Source organism: Urocampus carinirostris, chromosome 15 (assembly GCF_059441175.1).
Source record: "Urocampus carinirostris isolate Australia breed hairy pipefish chromosome 15, RoL_Ucar_1.0, whole genome shotgun sequence".
NCBI classification, from domain to species: Eukaryota; Metazoa; Chordata; class Actinopteri; order Syngnathiformes; family Syngnathidae; genus Urocampus; species Urocampus carinirostris.
Genome location: NC_142363.1, coordinates 30,046,807 through 30,072,735, shown reverse-complemented (window position 1 = coordinate 30,072,735; position 25,929 = coordinate 30,046,807). Strand labels below are relative to the sequence as shown.

The following is a 25,929-nucleotide window of genomic DNA, read 5'->3' as shown; positions in this document are numbered from 1 at the left end:
ATGTTTGCATATGGAGTGGGGGTTTTGGGTACCCATTCACCGCAATAAACGCGAGATGACAGCAAATCTCGTCCCGTCCTGGCTTTCCGTTCCCCCGTTTATTCCCGCTCGCCGTATAATTTCATCCCGCTCGACCGGAGCGATTCATCCGTCGGCCACGCTTTTGTACATCCGACGTTTATACGATCCATTTTATGAATAAGGAATTTTTTTCCTCCGACGGGGCCTCGTTCCCCCTAAAAGACATTTCCTCTTCCTGTAATGGAGGCGGCCCACGCTCCTCATTGTGTCGCCGCCAGCAGAAAAAGATTTTTTTTTTTTCTTTTTAAACGAAAAAAGCACGGCGCTTTCTTCTTCTCTTGATAGAATCTCGGCGGTCATCCGGTTAAGTCGCCGGCGAGATGCTATCGCTTTTATCTGGACGGCGGCGAGCAGATAGATCCATCAGAGACGCGCTGGCGGCTTACGGCCCGCGATTGGCTCATGAATAAATAGGCGTCGGATGCCGGCGAGCGTCGGACGGACGGACGGTCGCGTGGGGAATCTTAAAAGATGGCCGAATGAAAATCCGCTCACGTGGAGAAGTCGGAGAATGCGGTCACACGCTTTCCATTCGTTTTGTCGAGCGCGGGGGTGTCCGACTTGTTTTAACTCGGGGGGCCACACGATAGAACTAACATTCTCTCGGGGGCTGGGCGGGTAGATTAGAGATAGAGAGAGAGAAGGAAAGAGAAAGAGAGAAGGAGAGAGAGAAGGGGAGAGAGAGAGAAGGACAGAGAGAGGGAGAAAGAGGGAGAGAAGGGAGAAGCGAGAGAAAGAGAGAGGAAAGTGAAAGAGAGCGAAAGAGAGAGAGGAGGAGAGAGAGAGAGAGAGAGAGAGAAGGGAGAACGAGAGAAAGAGAGAGTGGAAAGTAAAAGAGAGCGAAAGAGAGAGAGAGCGAAAGAGTAAGAGAGAAGAGCGAGAGAGGAGAGAGAGAGAAGGGGGAAGCAAGAGAGAGGAAAGTAAAAGAGAGAGAGAGGAGGAGAGAGAGAGAGAGAGAGAAGGGAGAACGAGAGAAAGAGAGAGTGGAAAGTAAAAAAGAGCGAAAGAGAGAGAGAGCGAAAGAGAGAGAGAGAAGAGCAAGAGAGGAGAGAGAGAGAAGGGGGAAGCGAGAGAGAGGAAAGTAAAAGAGAGAGAGAGAGCAAAAAGAGAGAGAGATAAAAAGAGAGAAAAGCCAGAGCAAAAGAGAAAGACAGAGAAGAGGAAAGCGAGAGAGAGAGTGAGAGAGAGAGCAAGAAAGAGAGCAACAACCGAGAGAGAGCGAAAAGCGAAAGCTCGAGAGAGAGAAAAGCGAAAGAGAGAGAAAAGCGAGAGAGTGAAAGCGAGCGCAAGAGAGAGAAAAAATGAAAAGCGAGAGAGAGAGAGAGAAAAAGAGAGAGAAAGCAATAAGCGAAAGAGAGAGAAAAAGAGAGAGAAAAGTGAGCGCGAGGGCGCGAAAAGCAAGAGAGGGCGAAAACCATGAGCAAGATTGAGCGAAAACAAAAAGAGAGCGAAAAGCAAGAGAGTGCGAAAAGCGAGAGCGAGACAAAGAGAAAAACGAGAGAGAAAAAGAGATAAAAGTGCGAGAGAGACAGAGAGAGAGAGAAAGAGAGAGAGAAAGCGGAAATCAAGTGAGAGACAGAGAGAAAGCGGAAAGCGAGATAGAAAGAGAAGGACAAAAAAGCGAGCGCAAGAGAGAGAGAGCGAAAAGTGTGAGAGAAAGAGCGAAAAGCGAGAGAGAGCGTAAAGCGAGAGTGAGCGAAAACCGAGAAAGAGCGAAAAGCAAGAGAGAGCAAAAAGCGAGAGAGAGAAAAGCGAGAGCAAAAGAGAGAGAGAAAAGCGAGGGAGAGAAAGATAGCGTAAGAAAGAGAAATCGTGGTTGGGAAATTTGCATCGACGACAGCGCGGACCATTTGGCAGAGCTTGGTCATGGGGCGTGAACATTTCATCTGCATGGGTTATAACATGGGAAAACCCTGGAACCCCGTCGTCTTCTGCACACGATTCTAATTTTGGCACGGCGGAATGATCCGATTTGTTCAACTCTTTGATTCAAGACACCTAAAGTGTCTTCGGAGTCAGATTTCAGTTTAATAAATGTTAAAACCTCACAGCGTGAAAACAAGATATACGTGTCATTTCTCCTCACCTGTTCTCGCAGTAGACAATCTTGAGGTCCATGTTGACGCGCGTGACGAACATCTGACAGTCGATGCGCACTTCGTTGATGGTAGGGGGCGGTAACGCGTGCGCAACCACCACCATTCCAATGATCTGATTGGGCACCGAGCGGCTATGCGTTAGCGCCATTCGGATGCGAAGGCGACCGGTCACGTGGATCACCTGAGCGAAAGACCGGGACAGTTTGTCAAGTACTATCGAAAAAGTAGCCTCAATTCCGGACTACAGAAAGACACTCAACCCTTTTTTTAGACAAGCTGCACCGGATTTGAAGTAAAAACCACATATTTTTCTTACATTTTGTTTGATTTTATACATTTTATAAAGGGTATTATGAAATGAACTACTCAGTTTGATGCAGTAGAGAGATACACTGACTTTTTTTTCAAGGTACATTAGAAGGTTAGGCTGTCTGGAATGCATCAGACGTATTTTGACAACAGAATTCCTGTGAGTGCTGACGGGAGAAGGCCAGACGCACAAGGCAACAGGAATTGTTTTGATCAGCGCTCTGCTGATATGACTTTTTTAGACATTGAGACGCCCTTCGGCGAGGTGGTGGTGAAGCTGGCACCTGGCGCGCCCATGGGAGGAGTTGGCACGCCCATGGGAGGAACCGGCGCGCCAGCTGGTGAAAAGACGTGGGCAGAAGAACTTCAGAAGATCGAGGGACAATCGAAAGAGGCTCGACGAAGACTAATTCGACAATAATTCGGCTAATTCGATGGAATTCACTTAGTTAAATACTTTAAGAAAATAAATCTGCCCCAAATGTCGGCTATTCTGGTCCATCTTTTCCCAGAAAGAAACGAGCATGCATTGTTAGGAGAATGAAGTTTGTGTTTGGTGAATGGAGTCCGAACAATTTGGTAAACGATACATTTTGTAATATTTAATTCCTAACACATTTTATTTAAAAAAAACAGCGGGGAAATGTCTACTACAGTAAAGTAACACAGTACCGCCGCTGCCAGTCTTTGACAATAATATTTAAATTGGCATTACTATTTACTGAGACAAATCATTCTCAAAACTTAATGTACTGTACTGACTAAAAATCAGACTCCAGATTATTTTACCTTAAAGGCTCAGTATACTAAAAACAAGAAATAGGAAACTACATATTATTAATTATTTTCTGGATGTCAGCAAGATTGAAAAGACAGCTGTGGAGCCTTTTGTAGCATGACGGCGAAGAAGTCTGTCTTATCTAAGAGAGTGCCTAGTCTTATACTGCCTGGAGTTATATACTGTTTTATCCTACGTAAAGTCAAATATACTTGTTCTAAAATCTGACTTCAGCGTTTGAGGGCAAACTATGAGAGGTTTGTCGTGAACCGCATTTTGCCTTGGAATGTTCCTTTTCTTCCATTCTGTGCAGATAACAATGATTTATCACCTCGCCTGGAGTGGGGTAGTATGTGCCTGGCACGTCCTATCACCCCTCCTCCCATTCTTCAATCATGCTTGGGAAATTTGCATCGACGACGGCGCGGACCAATCAGCCAGAGGCTTGGTCATGGGGCGTGAACATTTCATCGGCATGAATTATAACAGAGGAACACCCGGAAACCCCCTCGTCTTTCTACACACGAATGTAATTGGCAAGGAAGAAAGATCCAATGTGTTTAACTCTTTGATTTGGGTAATAAATTAATATGTGGACTATACTCGGCTCAATAGTGCATGTTCCAACTGTAAGGGTTTGGAAGTGTCTTCGAAGTCAGACTTCAGTTTAAGAAATGCTAAAACTCTACATGCCCCATTCCCCCCACACACTGGGTCGTCAGGGCACCATTAAGACGCAACTCTGGACAACTCTCTACACTCTAGTTCCTGGTCTGTTATGGGGTATTGTTAAAGTTGGCACCAGTCCATTCCTTGATGTTGTCGGCCGAGTTCTGTCATGATTACTAATTCGGGGCACCTGCGGCTGCCCCGTTGCCGCCAACAGCCACGGGACCTGATTGGCTGTTGGACTCTTTTTTAAGTCCCGTCTTCTGAAAAGAACTCGTCAGACCGTCTGTAAAACCTATGCTCTCAGCTAGGCAAGCCTTTGTACTCTTCGACACAATCCTGCCCTGTTTCCTGCCTGATACCTGTTGCCGACCTCTTTTCCGGACCTGTTTCTGTTTTGGTTCCTCTACCCCGGCCATAGACCTGTTTTTCTCGCTGCCAACGACTACCCTCGCTCGACACGTAAGTGCCACTTCCGCGTTCCTGCTATCTGCTACCCGTGACCGACGATCATCGGATCGTGGATGCAAGCACTGTCCTCTTTCTAAATACAAAATGAGTAAAACAAACACAATTGGGTCCCGTCTCCGTTCCTGGTCGGTGACAAGTTCTTTCTATGTGTTCTTCTCCTATTTTCACACTATGTTTTTGCGACTACCACATAAAAAAATAGTTACACATAAATGCTTGGAATCTTTCTGACAAGAAGTGTTTACCCACGCTTTGTTGAATTTCTTCAGTTTGACATTCAGAGCACTGAGCAGAAATCACATTGCTTCATCACTTGCCGCCGGCCTTCGTGGTGTTTTGTTTTGAATTACCCTGGTACCCAGGTCCGGACCGGTTTTAAGCCAGCTGAATTTCGGGTCTTTGACTTTGTTTTGACTTTGCTGTTACGATACTCTTGAAAATTCAAAATACCGACCTTGTATCCTGACGACTTGATGTGGACGCCTCTCTTGGTGAGCGTGGACTTCATCCGGATGAAGAAAGACCGTTCCAGGCAGTAGTCCGGCGCAAGGACGCCAGGGCTGCTCGACTCAGCTGAAACACAACCAGACCACTTCCTATGAGTCCTTTCAAAATAAAAGACCTCCATCCTACAAAGTGCTCGAAGAATAACAGGTGACTAAACAACAATGTTCCTCAGTTTATTTTGTACTTTGGTGTATTCAGGAATTTACCAAAAGTCAAACAAGGTCTACTCCATAATGTCGGTTGTCCAAAATGTCCCAAAATTTCATATACCGTAAATTCCGGACTATAAGCCGCTACTTTTCCCCCTAACTTTCAACCCTGCGGCTTATTCAGTGATGCGGCCAATTTATGTAATTTCTCTAACGGCCGCTAGCGGCGCTCGAGTGTTGCTACCATTAACTGCATTGTCAAAGCTATATTATTATTATTAAAGCTTTGAAAACTCTCTCGGTGTACTGTCTTTCTTTGTAAATATGTGTAACCCATGTATAATATGTATTTGCAACTGTATATTTTTCCAATGTATTTATTTGTATTTATTTTAGACACTTATTGTGATATGTTTTGGACGGGCGAATTAAAAAGAATGGGCGTAACAAACGCGGGCTGACGGGAAGTGGGGACCGGTAAAGGTGAGTGTTTGTGGACACGGCGGACAAGAGTGGATATATATTTTTCCCACCCTCACCTTTGGAAATATACACTTTTTTCTTTGGATTACTTTGAACCAGACCCGGACTCTGCCGGTCTGCATCAAACCTTAAGTACCGGTATCATTTTCCGTTCATTTTGCCGGCTGTGATTTTTGGACTGTGGACTTTAATGGAGGACATTTAGTTTAAATCGCGGGACTTGAAATCGGGTTTGGGTTAATTTTGTGTTTGTGTTACATGTTTAAATGTATAAACAGGTGCGGCTTGTGTATGTACAAAATCGGTTTTCCTCTTAAAATGTGGTGGGTGCGGCTTATATTCAGGTGCGCTCTATAGCCCGGATTTTACGGTATATAAAAAATAAAGACAGACAGTTGTCTTTTCAAGCAGCACCTAAAAACCTAAGGTTCATTTTTACTCCTAGTGGTCAATCATGGACAGTCATGTATCCATTTGAGGAGCAACAAAGTCAAGAATGAAGACATCAAGTGAAAATGTCTCAGAAGGGGACAGACCCCTGTGTCCTTGTCTTCCCCTTACTTCTTATGTAGGTAGCTCGCACGCTAAAAAGTGAGAATGAAAACAAAAAGTGAAGACTTCTCAAGAATGGACCAAACCCCGCGTCCTTGTCTTCCCCTCTCAGGAAATCAGCACGGATGTCAATTTGTAAAACGTGTGGATGAGGATAGCATGCAAATAATGACAGGAGGGGGAGGAATAAGTAACTGAAACGTCACATTGGATAGATTGTAGAGGCCCCCGCCCGTCTAATGATTTCAACCCAGTGAGAATGGATCAAAATTGGTTCTAATTGCTGTTCCCTAGGCAGACGGTTCAGTTACTTAATCCCGTAATAAATACAGACGTCCCACTACTTCCGAAGATTCGAGTTACGAAAAACGGTAGATACAAAAATTTTTGGGGATGTTGAAAAATATCAGGACAATGCTGTAAGTTAGATTTTGTATTTTGTGCACCTTTATTCGAGAACAGGACAGTGCTGTAGTGCAAGCAAAGTTATTTTGTAAAAATGTCTCTAAATACTGCAAATGAGGATACAGACATTCCTGTCCTTAATAATGTTTTCAAAATGAGGTGAAAGCAAAGTTATTTTGTAAAAATGTCTCTAAATACTGCAAATGAGGATACAGACACTCCTGTCCTTAATAATGTTTTCAAAATGAGGTGCAAGCAAAGTTATTTTGTAAAAATGTCTCTAAATACTGCAAACGAGGATACAGACGCTCCCCTACTAATGAACATTCGAGTTACGAAAAACGGGAGATACGAATTTTTATTCGGGATAGTGAAAAATATCTAGACATTGCTGTGAGGTAGATTTTGTATCGTGTGCACATTTTTCAGAGTACAGGACATTACTGTAGTGCTTCTTTCCGCCACTACCAGCGTGTGGCGCTGTGAGAGCTCACCCAGAATACACGCTTATCCTCAGAAGGGTCACGGGGGTGCTGGAGCCCATCCCAGCAATCATCGGGTTGTGGGCAGGGGACACCCTGAACTGGTTGCCAGCCAATCGCAGGGCACACAGGGACAGACAACTCGCTCGCTCATTCACACCTAGGGACAATTTGGACCGGCCAATCCACCTGAAATGCATGTCTTTGGAATGTGGTAGGAAACCGGAGTGCACGGAGGAAACCCACGCAAGCACGGGGAGAACATACAAACTCCGCACAGCTGGATTTGAACCCACACAGGAAGTTCCCAAGACCTTAGAACTGTGCCGCACACGCGCTAACCACTGCACCGCCGTGGTGCCCGCATAATATTTTGTCTAGGAAATTTTGATAACAGGACTCGTGAATTTGCTGACGCAGGATGAGTGGCGTTGTGTTGTAAGAATGTTGAGCGCAAACAATTCCTTGGCACACCCATGGGAGGAGCTGAGACTTGCGGGGAGACGCGGGCCAATAAGAGAAAGCTAAACGACTTCAGAAGAAAATATAAAGGATATTATAAAATTAACTACAAAGTAAGTACATGCACTCAGTTTGATGCAGTAGAGAGATTCACTGACTGTTTTTCTGCAAGGTATATTAGAAGGTTAGGCTGTCTGGAATGCATCAGACGTATTTTGATAACAGAATTCCTGTGAATGCGGACGGGAGAAGGCCAGACGCACAAGAAGGACGTCAGGCATTGTTTTGATAAGCACTCTGCTGATATGACTTTTTTAGACATCGTGACGCCCTTCGGCGAGGAGGTGGTGAAGCTGGCACCTGGCGCGCCCATGGGAGGAGTCGGCACGCCCATGGGAGGAGTCAGCACGAAAAGACGTGGGCAGAAGAACTTCAGAAGATCGAGGGACAATCGAAAGAGGCTCGACGAAGACTAATTCGACAATAATTCGGCTAATTCGATGGAATTCACTTAGTTAAATACCTTAAGAAAATAAATCTGCCCCTGTGTAAAAATGTCGGCTACTCTGGTCCATCTTTTACCAGAAAGAAACGAGCATGCGTTGTTAGGAGAATGAAGTTTGTGTTTGGTGAATGGAGTCAGATAACTAATTCGAACAATTTGGTAAACTCTACATTTTGATAATTAATTCCTAACAGCGCTAAGAACTTTGACATTTTTATTGTTTGATATCTCGTGCATCCATTCAATATGGTTGGTTTAAAGTCTAAAGAAGAGGCGAGCGGTTTCTTTAGAAATGAAAATGGAATAAGAAAGATTGATGCGGCTGAGAAATTCGTCGGATCGCTTCTTTTCGGCCACACGGAGGAGGAAGTTGCCTCTGACTCTTGAAGCTTATCCTCCAAAAGTCAGTTGAACTTAACTTTATTATCTTTATAGAGCATATTATTTCATGAAATGTTTATTTTTAGTACAAAACAATACAGGTTACTTATACAAGCCTTAAACATACAAAATATAGCACTGAAGCAACTTACGAACAAATTCAACTTAAGAACAATCGTCTGAAATCGTCTCGTTCGTAAGTAGGGGAGCGTCTGTAATGCCGTTAAGTAACGGGGTAATCTAACTCGTGATTTTTTTGGGCTGTTGCAATGCTGTTACCGTTACTGATGATCAAAAGTGATGGTTTATGCTAACAGTGAATAAATCTGTTGCTGGTGAGGTGCAATAAATATTACACAATTACCTATCTGTTCTTCTCTATTTAACTGACTCGAATACTGCTGAAAAATTCAAAATTTTCGACATATAACTCCGTATTTTTAAAGTAACAGAAATAGTTACTTTCCCTAGCAACTAGTTCATGCTACTATAGAGCAATTCAGTTACTAACTCAGTTACTCTTTTGATGAAGTAGTTTTTTTAAAGTCACATGCCCAACAACTTATTCCTCCCCCTCCTTTCATTGTTTGCCTGCTATCGACTATAAAATATGGGAAACCTACCGATGTTTGGGTTGTTTTAGTTAAAGCAGACACTGTAATCCAAGGTTTTGGGAGAACAATCGATTGAGTTTGAAACCCCTGCCAGAAAGTTCTACTTCAGCATATTTGCAATCCTGCCCTTAGGGGCCGGTCACACAGCCGTTTGCGGCTGAATCACGGCTAAAATTTTGCGTTTTTTTTTTGCCCGTGGTTGCCCGGGATGGAAAATGCGCAAAATTGGCCAACCCGCTGTTCATCGGTGGTATGCTCGCAAAACAGACGCCGGCGACTGTTCCGCTTCCTCATCGCGTCATTTCTGCGTCATTTTCTCGTGTGGACCACGGGTATAAAAGCTCCCGAGCCGGTGTTGTGCCCAAATCCGACTCCTACGCAACACCCACACCGCCCCACCCCCTCGCGTGACTTTTTCATCCACGTTAACAAACGCATTTTGTAGAATACGATCGCACTTTATTGTTTAAATAAACGCGTTATATAGACTAGGATCTCCCAATTGTTATAATTAGCTCGCTTTATTGTTTTAATAAGCGTTTTATATAGAATACGATCGCTTTCGTTGGAAGCGCAGCAGAATGCGCGTTCACGCGAGGGGGGGAGGATTTACCGTTCGATTACGTTCACAACAAAAACAAAGACGGAATGGTTTAAGTTGTAATACATTTCCAACAAATGCAAGACGAAGTGGTTTTAGTTATATATTCGCCATTACATTCCCTAAAAGTGAGATAAAACGAGGTAAAAGTAGTTGTAGCGAGGAGATGCAAATCTCGGCACCGGGCTGTAGTAATCATAACCGCACAAGACACAGTCTCGTGAAGATCAAGATTTCAAGCTATGGAATCATTTTTATTTTATTATCTTGAAAAGAAACGTCAAGAAATAAAAATGGATTAAGACGAGTTCACTACGCTGCCGGGGGTAGGGGGGGGGTTAAGGGTTATTGGTCTATCTTCTTTATTCATTATCCAATATCGATCAGTTCATAATACGCTACAAAGCTTAGGAGCCGGGACTCTTACTCTCAGCCAAAAGGCCAAGCTAAGGTCCTGGCATTAAAGCCTTGCTGTGACCATTGCGAATGCACCAAAAGATTTATTCGAAATGAAGAGAAACTACGCTGACGGGGATCCATGTTCACCCCCTTGACGTCACGAGCACAAATGACGTGTGCTCGGCATTCGCGCTTGACCGTCACACGCGTAACACGCTAATTTCACGTAATAACACCGCGATACAGGCGCAGAACATGCTATTACCATGCTCCACCCACGATTACCCGCTGAAATTTCCCGTCCTACCCGTGTGTAAGCACGCCCTGGCCGCGGCCAGAGCACGTCGTTCCGCGTCATTTCCGCGTCATTTCCTCGTGTTGACCACGTGTGCGGCACGCGGTTTTACACGTGCTCAAACTTTTGAGCAGCTCAAAAGTTTTGAACGCGGCCAACCACGTGAAAATTTCCGACCGCGAGTAAAGCACTGCTCTATCTCGTCTATATGGCGGTCTCAAAACGTCCAACAGCGCCCAACAACATCTGCTTCACGGTCAGAAATTTCTGGCCGTGGTTCAGCCTCAATACGCTCGTGAAAGACTGTGTACCCGCGCTCTGAAGAATTGAGCAGCGCCAAACAGTTTCGCGCTGCCACCCGCGCGCGAATTTCCGACCTCGTGTTAAGCACCGCTGTATCTCGTCTGAATAGCGATCTCAATGCGTCCAATAGCGTCCGCCTCAAAGGCAGAAATTTCTGGCCGTGATTCAGCCGCAAATGTCTGTGTGACCGGCCCCTTAACTATCCTTTTGAGTTAGAAAATAATCATTTCGGAGAGCAAGGAACCTAGTGTGAATTCCATAGCTTATGAATGACCTTTTAGTCATCATCCTTCCAATTGCCTCTTTCTTCCACTCAGTCGCTTTACTTCCACATCCTCTCACATTTAGTGACTCTATAACTAGGGTTTGGGAGACCTTTGCCTTGCTGTCTCTTAGGAAGTAGAAATACTTTTTTGTTTTTTCTTTATTTTTGTCTGTGTTTTTCTTGCTGTCGGTCACCCCTCTCGAGGGATAGGACCAGGGTAGATAGATAGATGAATGACCTATATTTCATTTTGACGATGTGTGTGTATTGTTTGTTGATTCCCTTGCAACATCCATTGCAGCACGGTCATTCTGGACCCCTTCTGAAGGTTTCTTCATTTTCCTCATGTTGAGGTTTTGGAGTTTTTCCTTGCCCTCGTGTAGGTTTTGGATCAGGGGATGGTGTCATAATAGTCTGTGGTCTGTGCAGCCCTTTGAGACTCCTTGTGATTAAGGGCGTCACAAATAAACATGACTATAATTCCTAACTTCTTAATGTTTCCTCAGAAGGAGGAAAACCTTCCTCAGAAAAATTGAGAAGGTTGGTAATGGAGTTTGGAAGAGTATGTGATAGGCGTAAGTTATGTGTGAATCTTGGGAAGAGTAAGGTGATGAAGTGTTCACGTGATAGAGTGGGCATGGCGTTGGAAATAAGGTTGCATGGACAGGTGCTGGAAGAAGTTGAAAGCTTCAGGTACTTGGGTTGGGATGTGGCTGCAGTTGGTGTGATGGAGTGCAAGGTATTGCACAGAGTGATTCAAGGAAGCAAGGTTTTGGGTGCTCTGAGAAGAGTGATGAGCAACAAGAGTATGAGTATGGATGTTAAGAGGGGGACTGTAGCCTGAACGCAGATTTGAGAAGGAAATGAAATGTTTTTGAGATGAAGTGTTTGAGGAGTATGTTAGGAGTGACAAGATTGGATAGATTGAGAAATGAAATTGTTGAGAGACAGAACTGGAGTAGTAGTGGAACTGAGCAAGCGTATGGATAAGAGAGTACTCGGTTGTTTTGGACACATGGAGAGGAATGTTGAAGAGGATCTAGAGAGCAGAAGTCAATGGAAGGAGACCAAGAGGAAGGCCGCGATTGACGTGGATGGATGGTGTTATGAGTGCACTGCAGGAAAGAGGTCTAAATATAAAGGAAGCTAGGGCTCTTGTTGGTGATAGGAATGAGTGGAGAGGTGTTGTAAAAGGATACTGGGATGTTTAGATGCGTTCTAAGGGATGGGCAGGGCACCTGTATGATGCGGCAGGGGTAAACCAGTGAAAGGTGTCGGGCCCTGCTTTTGAACAGAAGAGTGTGTCCCGTTTCATCTGGGGGGACGAAAGCATGACCAACTTAGGTGCCGAGGTGCCTAACTTGTTTGGGTGTTTGGGCATTTGGGTTGGCCATGGTCCAAAAATGTTTGTATGTGTTTTTTGCTATTTTTATTATTGTATGTGTTTGTCTTGCTGTCGGTCACCCCTCTTGAGGGATATGACCAAGGTAGATAGATAGATAATTCCTATCTCTTACCCTAACCCCAATTGAAATCCAATCCCAAACCTGATCTCCAAAACCAAGCCCAGAAAAGTTGTGGCAAAAACTTTCCGTTCATTTCTATTCCTCCGCCGTCAACTCAAGAAAAAAAAAGGACACGGACCAAGACAATTGCGAGAAGACGATGAAAAAGACAAAACAAGCGATAAAGAAGAAGATGAAGAAGTGCCGCGGGTTTTCTATTTCTCATTCCGCGGGCGACGCGTCTTGAGGGACGGAGATTAGCCCGGGAGGCAGCAGGTGGCGCCGCGCGACTCGGGAATCGGACATGATCGCATTCATATTCGTAAAATGATCGCTTCGAAACTCCGGTGGCCTTTGAAGGACGAAGCGTTCATTAACAAAAACAACCCGCGGGACAAAACCGAAACGCCGCGGCTACGTGGCGGCGCTAGGTCTCAGCGGGCCGCCGGCGTCTTTTGTGGCGCTAAAACACGAAGGCGCTCTTTGTGTCACGCTGATAACAAGCTAACGTGACCGAGCGTCAAGGTTGACGCTACCTTTGTCACAAAAATCCGACAGTCCTTCAAAGACAAACTCCTCTTTTAGTGAATAATTAATATGCTAATGTAGCTAGCTATGTGGATCGCATCTGAAGGCTAACCTAGGTCAAAGAGTTGGCATAAATAATAAGTCAAGTGATGAGAGATTATTCTAACTCATTGCTAAGTTATTGTCAGAATTATAAAAGTATGCTAACAGAGCTAGCTGCCAGTTCTGCGGTTTCTTTCATCCATAATGAAGGCTTTTAAGTAAAGCTAATGTAGCTAGCTCCGTTGATCGCATTAGTAGGCTAACTTAAGTGAAAGATCTTGCAACAAAAGTGAAGAGAAAACATGCTAGTATTTTAGCATTGGTGTAATACGAACATGCTAGCCGCCAGCTTTGAAGTTTTATCTCAGTGCTGAAGGCTTTTATGTAAAGCTAATGTAGCTAGCTCCATTGATCACATTAGTAGGCTAACTTAAGTGAAAGATCCTGCATTAAAAGTTAAGTGAACAGAAAACATGCTAACCTATTAGTATTTTAGCATCAGTGTAATGCAAACATGCTATCCGCCAGCTTTGTAGTTTTATCTCAGTGCTGAAGGCTTTTATGTAAAGCTAATGTAGTTAGCTATGTGGATCGCATCTGAAGGCTAACCTAGGTCAAAAAGTTGGCATAAATAATAAGTCAAGTGATGAGAGATCATTCTAACTCATTGCTAAGTTATTGTCAGATTAATATAAGTATGCTAACAGAGATAGCCGCCAGCTCTGAGGTTTCTTTCATCCATAATGAAGGCTTTTAAGTAAAGCTAATGTAGCTAGCTCCGTTGATCGCATTAGTAGGCTAACTTAAGTGACAGAACTTGCGTTAAAAAAAGGTGACGAAAAAACATGCTAACTTATTCGTATTTTGGCATCAGTGTAATAGGAACATGCTAGCCGCCAGCTTTTGTCGTGTCCAGCATGGTCGCCGTGGCAACCGGCTGGCCCCGCCCCCTGGGAAACAGCTGAAGCAGATCGCCTAATTTGCGCGTTTGCTTCTTAAGGAGGGTTTTGGGTTTTGCGGGGGCTGGCTCATTGCATTTTCTGTCTGCATTTCACGTTCTGTTTTGCTCTGTCCTGTTTTGTTTGAGTCTGAAGAAACCTGTGTTTGCACGTTTTTTTGTTAAAGCCTGTTTGTTCCGTCTTGTCCCTGAGTTTTGGACGACTTTTATTTTGGTAAATAAAAGTTTTGATCGTCAACGCGATTGAGTTCTCCCTTCCTGCCTCCTGCCTCCGTTCTGGTCCGGTCCACCTCGTGACAGCTTTGCAGTTTTATCTCAGTGCTAAAGGTTTTTATGTAAAGCTAATGTAGCTAGCTATGTGGATCGCATCTGTAGGCTAACTTCGGTCAAAGATTTTGTAGAAAAATCAAGTGTCAAGAGAACATGCTAACTCATTAATATGATAGCGTCAGTGTAATATGATCATGCTAACAAAGCTGTGTACACATTGACTTGTGCCTGCTGTTTGACTGACAGCATACAGCAGCCTATCACAGTCCTATAAACAGACAGTCACGCCCACCCAATACACACACGTACCACCTGCTCCTGTTGATGGCTATGTCAACAAAATGAACCATATGTTGATATCAATGACAATAAAGACAATCAAATTTAAAATTTGCAAAGAGTGAACCAACAATTTTACAGAAAGACATTCCACACCCCCAGGCCCCAACAACATTGAACTTAAACACGATTGTATAAAGGCAGTGAGATAGGTTACCCCAGATGTGAAAACTGCATTTTTTTGTTTTGCTGACTCAACAGATTTCCTAGAAAGATATTCTACTCTCACAGACCAGAACAAGTTTGGCCAGGATCACAATCTTTCACAAGCAATCCGGTAGGTCATTCTAGATTAAAAAAACAAAAATCTGACTCAGCACTTTTGGTTTTGCTGACTCGGAAGTAAGAAAGTTAGAAGGGTTGACATCTATGAGAAAAAATGCCCTCCGAAAACTCCACTCCGCTCTTTTGGTTAAGCTGACTCAGCATTTTTCCCAGAAAAAAAATCCATTGGGATTCCGGTATGTTACCCCAGATGTGAAAACTGCCAACAAGACTGACATTTTTTGAATTGCTGACTCAGCAGCTTTCCCGGAAGGATATTCTACTGTAGACTAGAAAAAGTTTGGCCAGGAACACAAACTTTTACAAGCAATCTGGTAGGTCATTCTCGTGGTTGATGAAAAAACAAATACAGCCGACTCAGCACTTTTGGTGTTGCTGATTCAGAGGTTTTCCAGAAAGACATTCCCCTCTCCCAGGACAGGGCAACATTCAATGTCAAGACAATGTCTTGCAGAAAGTTAGAAGGGTTGACATCTATGAGAAAAAAATGCCCTCCAAAAACTCCGCTCAGCACTTTTGGTTAAGCTGACTCAGCATTTTTTTCACAGGAAAAAAATCAATTTTTGTAGGACAGAAAGACATTGAATTTCAACACCATCTTTCACAGGGAGTCAGGTAGGTTACCCCAGATGTAAAAACTGTCAAAAAAAGCAGACTCGGCATTCCTGGTTTCGCTGACTCAGCGTCTTTCCCAGAAAGACATTACACTCTCTTAGACCAGAACAAGAAAACAAAGGAAATGAGACACATAAATGTTTTTGGTACCAATGCAGATGATGCTCTAACTGTGGCAGATGCCTCCATCGGAAGATTTAGTTGAGAAAACCGATATTATACTTCCGAATAATATCATCTAATGCAGGGGTGTCAAACTTATTCTAAGTCGGGGGCCACACGATAAAAAGAACATTCTGTTGGGGGCCGGACTAGTACATTAAAGAGAAAGAAAAAGAGAGAAAAATAAGAGAAAGAGAGAGGGAAAAGAAGAGAGAGGGCGGGACAAAGTAAGAGAGAGAGGAAGAGAGTGTGAGAAACAAAAGATAAAAAGTCGTGAGAGAGGGGGAAAAGAAAGGGAGAGGAAGAATGGAATCCAAAGAGAAATAGAAAGACAGAAGGAGAGAAAAGAGAAAAGAAAGCGCAAAGGGTAGGAAGATAGAAAGAGAAAAAAGAGAAAAGGAAAAAAGGAAGTTAGAGCAAAAGAAGTTAAAAAGACAGAGAAAGAGACAAAGAGCAACAAAGGAAGAGAAAAAGAGAGACACTGAGAGTGAAAGAGACAGAGACAGAGACAGTGGGAGAAAAGGGGTGGGAAAGAAAGAGAGAGAGAGAAAGAGAGGGAGAGAGGGAGAAAAAGAGAGACTCAGAGAGTGAAAGAGACAGAGACAGTGGGAGGAAAGGGGAAAAGAAAGAGAGAGAGAAATAAATACAAGTACAGTGTCTTTGTGAGAAGCAGCTGGCTTTGGCAACATCAAGTTGACATATTTCAACCTGCAGCTTGTTTTTCTCTCCCGCTTCTCTGAGTGTTGTCTCGAGGGCCGGATTCAATCCCTTAGCTGGCCTGATCTGGCCCGCTGGCCGCCTGTTTGACTCCTGTGATCTAATGGAACATGTAAATGCCGAAAGGAAGGGGGCCAAGTACTGAACCCTGTGGAACACCACTAAAGGGCTCAGATGTCATTTCACCATATTTAACACAGTGCAACCTCAGTGGAAATGTTTAAATCTGAGCTTAAAACACACTTCTATTCTATAGCATATGAATAAACTATATTTTATGTTGATAATATGTGGATTATTTGCCCTCATGTAGGTTTTAGATCAGGGGATGGTGCCATAATCGTCTGTAGTTTGCAATAGTCTTTGATCTGTGCAGCCCTTTGAGACTCTTTGTGATTAAGGGCGTCACAAATAAACATGACTTCCTAGTAACTTTTATCTGCTTTTGTCTTTTCAATCCGACACAAAACTTCGATATATGAGAGAGTGTCATGTTCCCCGTCTGTTGCTCTTGTCTGTTACCCACAATGCAACACGGCAGCCGAGGGAGATCAACGAGGTGAGGAGCGATCGTGACAAAGGCGGGCGCTCACCGACACGCATTTAAATATATATGGAGAAGGAGATTTAAGTAAACATGTACAGATCGCTGAGGGAGACGGGAGCGTAGAACAATGTCAACACCGTGACTGCGCTTTGGTCCGGGGGGGTGTAGTGGTGGGCAGGGTTGGGTAGGGTTACTTTAACTGGATTACTTTCAATTACTTTTGGATTACTTCAATACCAAATATGCTAATAAAAGACAAAAGAAACTAAATAGGAATAAAATGACTAAGTTTATACATACATTGTCTGTAAAGTTAAGGTACGTTCCGATAATGAGGAAGGCGCCCTTGATGGCGATAGTTATGAGGAGGAAGTTGAGGACGATCAACAGTGAATTTCGCAATTACGGGATGCTTATTTTTTAACAGACACGTTTGATACATTGAGAGCGTGATTCTAACTACCTTTAAAAGGAACGGTTTGGGATGAAAGTTATATAATTATTATTATTAAAGCTTTGAAAACTCTCTCGGTGTACCGTCTTTCTTCGTAAATATGTGTAACCATGTATAATATGTATTTGCAACTGTATATTTTTGTAATGTATTTATTTTAGAGATGTATTCTGTTATGTGTTCCACGAGCGAATCAAAAAGAAGGGGCGAAGCAAACGCGGGCTGATGGGAAGGGGGGTAAAGCTGAGTTACCGGTAGATCTGTCTGTTGTCGCAGCGGACAATAGTGGATATATATTTTTCCCACCCTTAACTTTTGGAAATATACATTTTGTTTCCTTGGATTACTTTCAACGGGACCCGGACTTTACAAGTCTGCATCATACGTTAATTAGGGGTATCATTTTCCAATCATGATGCCGATTGATGATGATGATGCCTATTTATTTAGTTATGTCAACTGTGGTTCTGAATTGGTATACTATCTATGGAGTTACAATTGTGGAATAAGAGCTTGCTCTGTCCACTCCACGCATCGGCAGTACCTCCGGGAACGGTGCATTCGCAACGATCGCTGCTTGGCTCTGTGGCTAGGACCTTGACTCAGCCTCTTGGCTGAGAGCAAGTGTCTCGGCCCCTTGGCTTTGTAGCGTATTATGATTTGACCGATAACAGATAATGGATAATTGATAAAGAATTAGAACAATAAACCTTACAAAATCCTCCCCCCGTGGAATTTACAGCCTGGTCTGGGTTAAACTTGTGGTTATGTCACAAGTTTTAATGCGTGCGCATGCGGCTTGTACAGAGGTGCGGCTTGTGTAAGTACAAAAGTGGCAAATTACTTAAAAAGTGGTGGGTGCGGCTTATAATCAGGTGCGCTCTATAATCCGGATTTAACGGTAAATATGAATAAAATGATGACTCACAACACGTGGTAAGCTTTCTCTCCTGGCTTTGATCTCTTTCATCTCCGGCAAAATTAACATCAAATGCGACCGAAACAAAATGAAAATAAATCCAAACAGCTTGCCAACATCATTTTTGCCGTTCCATGTATTCTGTTACAATTAAATAATACTGCTTAAGGTAACTGTTCTGCCTTTGAGAAACATATAGAGTGGTCTTGGAGTGCCCTCTTGTGGTTAACATGCTAATTGTTTGTTGCTAAAAGGAAACAAAAGAGAAGCGCAGGACTTTGAACTCAGCTCAGGCGCCAAATTTCCGTGTATATAGAATGTAATGTGATTACTTGAATGATGATTTTTGTTTATGATAATGTTTTGTAATCAGCGTTGGGTAGGGTTACTTTAACTGGATTACTTTCAATGACTTTTGGATTACTCCAATACCAAATATGCTAATAAAAGACAAAAGAAACTAAATATGAATCAAATGATGACTCACAACACGTGGTAAGCTTTCTCTCCTGGCTTTGATTCCTTTGATCTCTGGCAAAACTAACTTAAAATGCGACAGAAACAAAATGAAAAGAAATCCAACATCATTTTTGCCGTTCCATGTGTTCCGTTACTCCCCAAGCCTGCACAAAATTGAGTCATTTTATTCATATTTAGTTTCTTTTGTCTTTTATTTGCATATTTGATATTGGAGTAATCCAAAAGTAATTGAAAGTAATCCAGTTAAAGTAACTACCCAACCCTGGTGGTGGGCACGTGAAGGAGGGGGCCATGTTCGATTCCAGGAGCTCCCACCATCCCGAGAGCTCGTCCTCGTCTTCCCCTTCAAACGTAAAAGCGTCAAGCCGCCTTGATCCTTCCACTTCCTCTCGCCGCTCTTCATCCCGCCAAGTTAAAGCTCCTCTAAGCTCTCTTCAGCTCTTCTTCCTCTTCAGGGAGACAATCAGGAAGCGGAGTCCAGGAAAAAGAGGAAAAAGTCGAGCGCGCCGGCCTCAAGTTTAAGATTAGCCCCCGAATCGCTATATTGATCGATTTAGGATTCTTTTGACTCGAAAGACTAGAAAGACTGTTAAAATGAACAAACAGGAAGTGAAGGAAGGGGTAACAGCATGTAACCCTAAGAGGAAGTGTAAACAAAACAGGAAGTGACAAAGACAGGAAGTGGAGACAAAAAAAAAGAAGGAAAGAACAGGAAATTGAAAAGAGTGAGAGTATTAGACAGGATATTGAAAGGAAATTGCAAGTGACAGGAAGTGGAGAAAATAAAAGCTGGAAATAACAGAAGATGGAAAAGAATTAAAGTAGAAACGGGAGGAAATTGAGTGAAAGTGGTGAAGGATTTGATACAGTTGACTATAAAGGATTTTATACGATTGTATACAAGTTACATTTATCGAGTTTGATGCAAGATATTCACTGACTGGGCTTTATTTCAATGACAGGTCACGCTGTTCCAAAATCAGAATATTTTGCCGAGGGAATTTTGATAACAGGACTCTGACGGAGGACGGCAGGCGTTGTTTTGAGAACAAGGCCCTGATGATGTAGAAACGTTTGGTGTTTTTTTTGAGAACCCCCACGTTGGAACTCCTTGGCACGCCCATGGGAGGAGCCGGCACACCATCTTGCGGGGAGACGTGGGGCCGAAGTGAAAAAAAGCAAGAGGACTTCAGAAGAGGGTTTCCCAGAGACTCGAACGACACTAATTTGGCCCTTTCCGATGGAATACACTTAATTAAATTGTTAATTAAATTAAATCTGCCCCCGTGTGCAAATGTCGGCTTTCCTGTTCATCTTTTTTGTCAAGAAAAAAAAAATAATAAAGATAAGAATTTGACAGGAAGCTTAGAAATATAAAACCAGGAAATTGAAATGAGTAAAAGTAATAAAAAACAGAAATTGATAGAAAGTGAAAATAAACAGGAAGTTGAGAAAAATAAATTCTGGAAAGAACAGAAACATTGAAAAGTGTAGAAATAATAAAGACAGGGAACAAACAAGTGGAAACAAACAAGATGTGGAGAAAAATAAAAGCTGGGAAAAACAGGAAATAGAAAAGGTGCAGATGTAATAAGGACAGGAAATGGAGCAGCTTTCAACAAGCTGCAGCTGGCGCCACACGGGCGGGGCCAATTGGGCGCCATGGCAACCATGACAGGTTCCTACCTTTTTAGCTATTTAACAAGCTATATAGATAGCATTTTATTATCATTTCCATGCTATCTTGCTAACATTGTATCAAGCTAAATGTTGGCCTCCTTTTTAGCAAGCTAGCTAGCTTTAAAAGAATAGGAAATTGAAAAGCAACAAAAGAAGCGCAAACAGGAAATAGAATCAAACCTAAAGCGTGGATTAGTAAAAACAGTACTAAAAAAGTGAAGGATTTAATACATTTGACTATAAAGAATATTATACGACCGAATACAAATTACATTTAATGCAAAAGACATTCACTGGCTGGGCTGTGGTGCGAGGTCAGGGAACCCTGGTGGAAAATGTTGTTTACAGGAACAGCAGGAACGGGACATAAGGCTGATCATATAATCAGAACATCCAGACGCAGAAAGGCCCTGATGGGGTAGAAACGCTCGGTGTTTTGAGTATTCCAGACATCGCGACGCCCAGGGGGGGCTTCCTTGGCACGCCCATGGGAGGAGTCGGTACCCCATTATGCGGGGAGAAGATGGCCAATAGGACTTGAGAAAAAGGCTTCCCAGAGACTCCAACGTCACTCATTCGTCCGTTTTCGATGGAGTGCTCTTAAATTGTTTATGAAATGAAATCTGCCACCGTGTGGAAATTTCGGCTTCCTGCTCATCTTTTCCCTCAAGAAACGAGGTCGCATAAATTGTTAACTCATTCGAACAATTTGGTAAATTTTGATATTTAATCCTAACAAAAGGAATTGGAAAGAGACAAAATAAAAGCCATAAAGAAAACAAAATTGAAATGAAAAGTAATAAAGACAGGAAGTAGACAGGAAAATGGAAAAAAACAGTGAGAACACGAAAAAATGCACCAAAAAGTTCCCTCGACGGCTAAGCCCCGCCCCATCCATCATTCGTCCCCTCCCATCCATGATGTTAATCGCGTCCCTGCTCTGGGATCGTTTAGTCAGCCTTGCGGTCTCAACAGACAGTTCCTCATTTTGCATAAACGACCAAGGCAGTACGCAATGATGATGATAAACGCGCCGCATTAGCGCGGCGGGCTAATCGTGTCATTAGCGTCAACAATCGAGGCGGCCATGTTGAAATAAGACAATTAGCTTAACGGTGGCTAATCACTTTTTTTCAGGAAGAAAAACTGTGAAGCGAAAAGTCCACTTCTGCAGACTTTGCCTCCAAAATCATGGCGATAATTTAGATTTTCGTACATAAAATTTAGAGTGCCTCGTCGTCCACAGTGAGAGAATGGCATGAGTCAAACCTGTTTTACATACGTGACCATTTTTCCTTAAGTAAGAAGATTTACTTACATCTTAGATTTTACTTTAGAGTGCCTCATTGTCTGGAGAATGCATGTGAAAAGAGCGCTTCGTTGTCAGCATGGTCTTATTTTGCAGCCAGCACATTGAAAGTGTTTTCAGGCATGCTTTAGAGCGCCTCGTGGTTTGCTGCGAGTGCATGAGTGCGCTACAGAGAACCTGAATGGCGCGATTTTAACACATGCTAAAAAAAAAATTCCGTATAAGTGTGCACAAATTTAATACTCCATTCCATTTATCTATTTAGAGTGCCTCGTCGTCCGGAGTGAGTGTGAGTGCAGTACGGAGAACCTGATTGGAGCAATTTTGACTCTTGTTAAAAACATCCTTTCACACAGACGGGTGCAAGATAGTTTAATAATCGATTCAATTTACTAAATTAGAGTGCCTCGTTGTCTGGAGTGTGAGTGCACTACACAGAACCTGAAAAACATATTGGTTTGCCCCGAGTGCATGTGTGCTTAAAAAAATGTTAGCAACAGTTTTAGCTGGGTTTAAGGAAGGTGCAATGTATACAACAGTTGAATAATCGATTCAATTTACTAAATTAGAGTGCCTCGTTGTCTGGAGTGTGAGTGTACTACACAGAACCTGAAAAACATATTGGTTTGCCCCGAGTGCATGTGTGCTTAAAATAATGTTAGCAACAGTTTTAGCTGGGTTTAAGGAAGGTGCAATGTATACAAAGTTAAATAATCGATTCAATTTACTAACTTAGAGTGCCTCATTGTCAGAAGTGTGAGTGTACTACACAGAACCTGGAAAACATGTTGGTTTGCCGCGAGTGCATGTGTGCTTAAAAAAATGTTAGCAACAGTTTTAGCTAAGTTTAAGGAGGATGCAATGTATACAACAAAGTTAAATAATCGATTCAATTTACTAACTTAGAGTGCCTCATTGTCCGGAGTGTGAGTGCACTACACAGAACCTGGAAAACATGTTGGTTTGCCTCGAGTGCATGTGTGCTTAAAATAATGTTAGCAACAGTTTTAGCTGGGTTTAAGGAAGGTGCAATGTATACAACAGTTGAATAATCGATTCAATTTACTAAATTAGAGTGCCTCGTTGTCTGGAGTGTGAGTGCACTACACAGAACCTGGAAAACATGTTGGTTTGCCTCGAGTGCATGTGTGCTTAAAATAATGTTAGCAACAGTTTTAGGTAAGTTTAAGGAGGATGCAATGTATACGACAGTTGAATAATCGATTCAATTTACTAAATTAGAGTGCCTCATTGTCAGCTGTGTGTGCATGCATGGAAAATTAGTTGGCATAATATACGACGTGGATGCTTTTGAGTGCCTCGTTGTCAGCATTGCCTGATTTTGCAGCCAGCACATTGAATGTGGTTTTGGGATGGCGTGACTGCTTTAGAACGCCTCGTGGTTTACTGCAAGTGCAGCAAATGCATAAGTGAGCTACGGATAACCTAAGAGAGAAAGCTAAAAAAATGGCTTTTGTATATGTATGTGCAAGTTTATTAATCGATTAAATGTATTTATTTTAGAGTGCTTCGTTGTCTTGAATGTGAGTGTGCACAAAGTTTAATACTCAATTACATTTATCTATTTAGAGCGCCTCATTGTCTGGAATGAGTGTGAGTGCAGTACAAAGAATCTGATTGGAGCAATTTTGACTCTTGTTAAAAACATCCTTTCACACAGACGAGTGCAACATAGTTTAATAATTGATTCAATTTACTCACTTAGAGTGCCTCATTGTCTGGCGTGTGAGTGCACTACACAGAACCTGGAGAAGCTGAAGGGTGAAAGTTTTCAAGTTTTCACACAGGTGAGTGCAACAAAGTTTATACATAAATTAAATTGACCAACTTAGAGTGCCTCGTTGTCTGCAGGGAGTGTAAGTTTGGTACAGGGAACCTGAAGGAGGACTTTTTTTGCTTGGGTTAAAAAATGTAGACGTGTACGTTATATAATCAATTAAATGCGCTAACGTAGAGTGCCTCATTGTCTGGAGAGTGAGTGCACTACAGAGAATCTGAAGGACAACATTTTTACTCGGGTTGAATTTTTTTATGTGGTCATGTACAACGACGTATATAATCAATTAAATGTAATGTCTTAGAGTGCCTCGTTGTCTGCTCTGAGTGCATGCATAGGCAAAGATTAGCATTCAACCTGCTGTGGATACTTTGGAGCGACTCGTCAGCATTGTCTGAGTTTGCAACGAGCATGTTGAAAGTGGTTTCAGGCAGGCGTGATTTCTTAGAGCGCCTCGTGGTTTGCTGCGAGTGCATGAGTGCGCTACGGAGTACCTGAAAGTCTCGACTTTGACTCACGCTTAAAATTTTTGGGGGAAAGATGTGTGCCACAAAGTTTATTAATCCATTACATTTCGAATGCCCCGTTGTCTGAGGTGAGTGTGCTACAGAGGGATCTTAAGGATGCAATTTATCTCATCTCATCTCATTAGCTGCCCCGCTTATCCTCAGTAGGGTCGCGGGGGTGCTGGAGCCCATCCCAGCAATCATCGGGCAGTGGGCAGGGGACACCCTGAACTGGTTGCCAGCCAATCGCAGGGCACACAGGGACAGACAACTTGCACGCTCATTCACACCTAGGGACAATTTGGACCGGCCAATCCACCTGAAATGCATGTCTTTGGAATGTAGGAGGAAACCGGAGTGCCCGGGAGAAACCCACGCAAGCACGGGGAGAACATGAAAACTCCGCGCAGGAAGTCCAGTAGCTGGATTTGAACCCACACAGGAGGTTCCCAAGACCTTGTGGTGCACACGCGCTAACCACTAAAGTTAAAAAAAGGTTTTAGATAGGCGTGTACAACGTTATATAATCAATTAAATGTACTAACTTAGAGTGCCTCATTGTTGGCTCTGAGAGCATGTATAGGAAATTGATCTGCATTAAATATGTGGTGGTTACTCTGAGCATCTTGTTGTCAGCATTGTCTTATTTGCATCCATCATGTTCAAAGTGTTTTGAGGCAGGTATAACCGCTTTAGAGCGCCTCGTGGTTTGCTACAAGTGCATGAGTGCTTGAAATTAGTGTTGGCAGGTCAGCGCGACAAAAACATGTTAGCTCCCGATTCCGCCTGCAAACGTGACCTTGGGATCCCGACGAAAAATGTGTCGACTTGCCCCCTGGTGGTGGAGAAGAGCGTAGCATGAGCCGTTTCGCACGAATCCTCCCGAAGGACTTTGAAAACTCAGGTTACATCATGCGTCTTTCAAGATGATTTTCCAATCTGCAACGCCGCTAACGAATGAAAAGGTCAACAGAGGCGTTCTTTTTTTATTTCCTTTTTTTTTAATTCATCAAACTTTCCGACTAGCGCTAACATCAAATTTAGCCTAGCGACATAATACTTAGCTATCACACAAAACACTACAACTATGGTTTAAAGGACTGTACAATACTGATCATATGGAAGTCTCTTGAGACCGATTTACTCACAAATGCGACCAAATTTCAAAGACCCCGGGATACGACATGAATCTGTTCTGAAAAGAGGATTGCAAAGTGAAAATGCCGTATAGTGGGGGATAAAAACTACTTAGCTCTGATTACTCCAAATAAAAACATGAACAAAATAGTATAAAATAAGTACTACTTATGTGTAATAATCGTGTATATCAGGGGTCTCAAACCATTTTTAAACTTAGAGCTAATATTTGTTCATTATTAGCGCCAAGGACACACAGTTTGATATCAATTCCTCAAGTAGCAACTAAGCTAGATGGCTTGCTAAATAGCGAAAAAGATAGTTAGCTAGACAGGTGAACAGGTAAATGACTAAAAGGGAGCCGGATAGCTAGCTAAACTTGCCCTCGAAAATGTCAGATAGAAAGCTAAAAACAAAGCTAGCTAGCTTGCTAAAAAGGAGGCCAACATTTAAGCTTGATACAATGTTAGCAAGATAGCATGAAAATCATAATAAAATGCTATTTACATAGCTTGTTAAATAGCTAAAAAAGGTAGGAACCTGTCATGGTTGCCATGGCGCCCAATTTCCCACGCTTGGTGTCGCGGTTGCCATGGCGCCCAATTGGCCCCGCCCGTGTGGCAAGCTGCAGCTTGTTGACGTATTGGCTCCCTGTCAGTATTTAAACTCTGTCCTGTCAGCCCCCTTTTGTCGGTCCGTCTGCGAATCTGTGTTTTTACACGGCAAGCCCTTTTTCGCCTGTCCTGTTTTTTGCTCCTGTTTGTCTACCGCTACGATCTGTTTTGATCTCGACCACGTCTGCTCTCCCGTCCTTAATTACAACCTGTTTTGATCTCGACCACGTCTGTTCTCCCGTCCCCAATAACGA

At 42.9% G+C, this 25,929-nt stretch overlaps 1 protein-coding gene across 3 annotated transcripts in view; it reads right to left on the bottom strand.

Annotated features, from left to right (window-relative positions):
- Positions 1-25,929, bottom strand: part of npas3 (neuronal PAS domain protein 3) — a 250,733-nt gene that overhangs the window by 17,683 nt on the left and 207,121 nt on the right. For all 3 annotated transcript variants that reach the window (XM_088354313.1, XM_088354314.1, XM_088354315.1), the window contains 2 exons: positions 4,862-4,980; positions 2,168-2,361 (listed from right to left, as the gene is read on the bottom strand). In XM_088354313.1, coding sequence (XP_088210439.1) covers positions 2,168-2,361; positions 4,862-4,980 — 313 coding nt within the window. The remainder of the gene's footprint in view (positions 1-2,167; positions 2,362-4,861; positions 4,981-25,929) is intronic.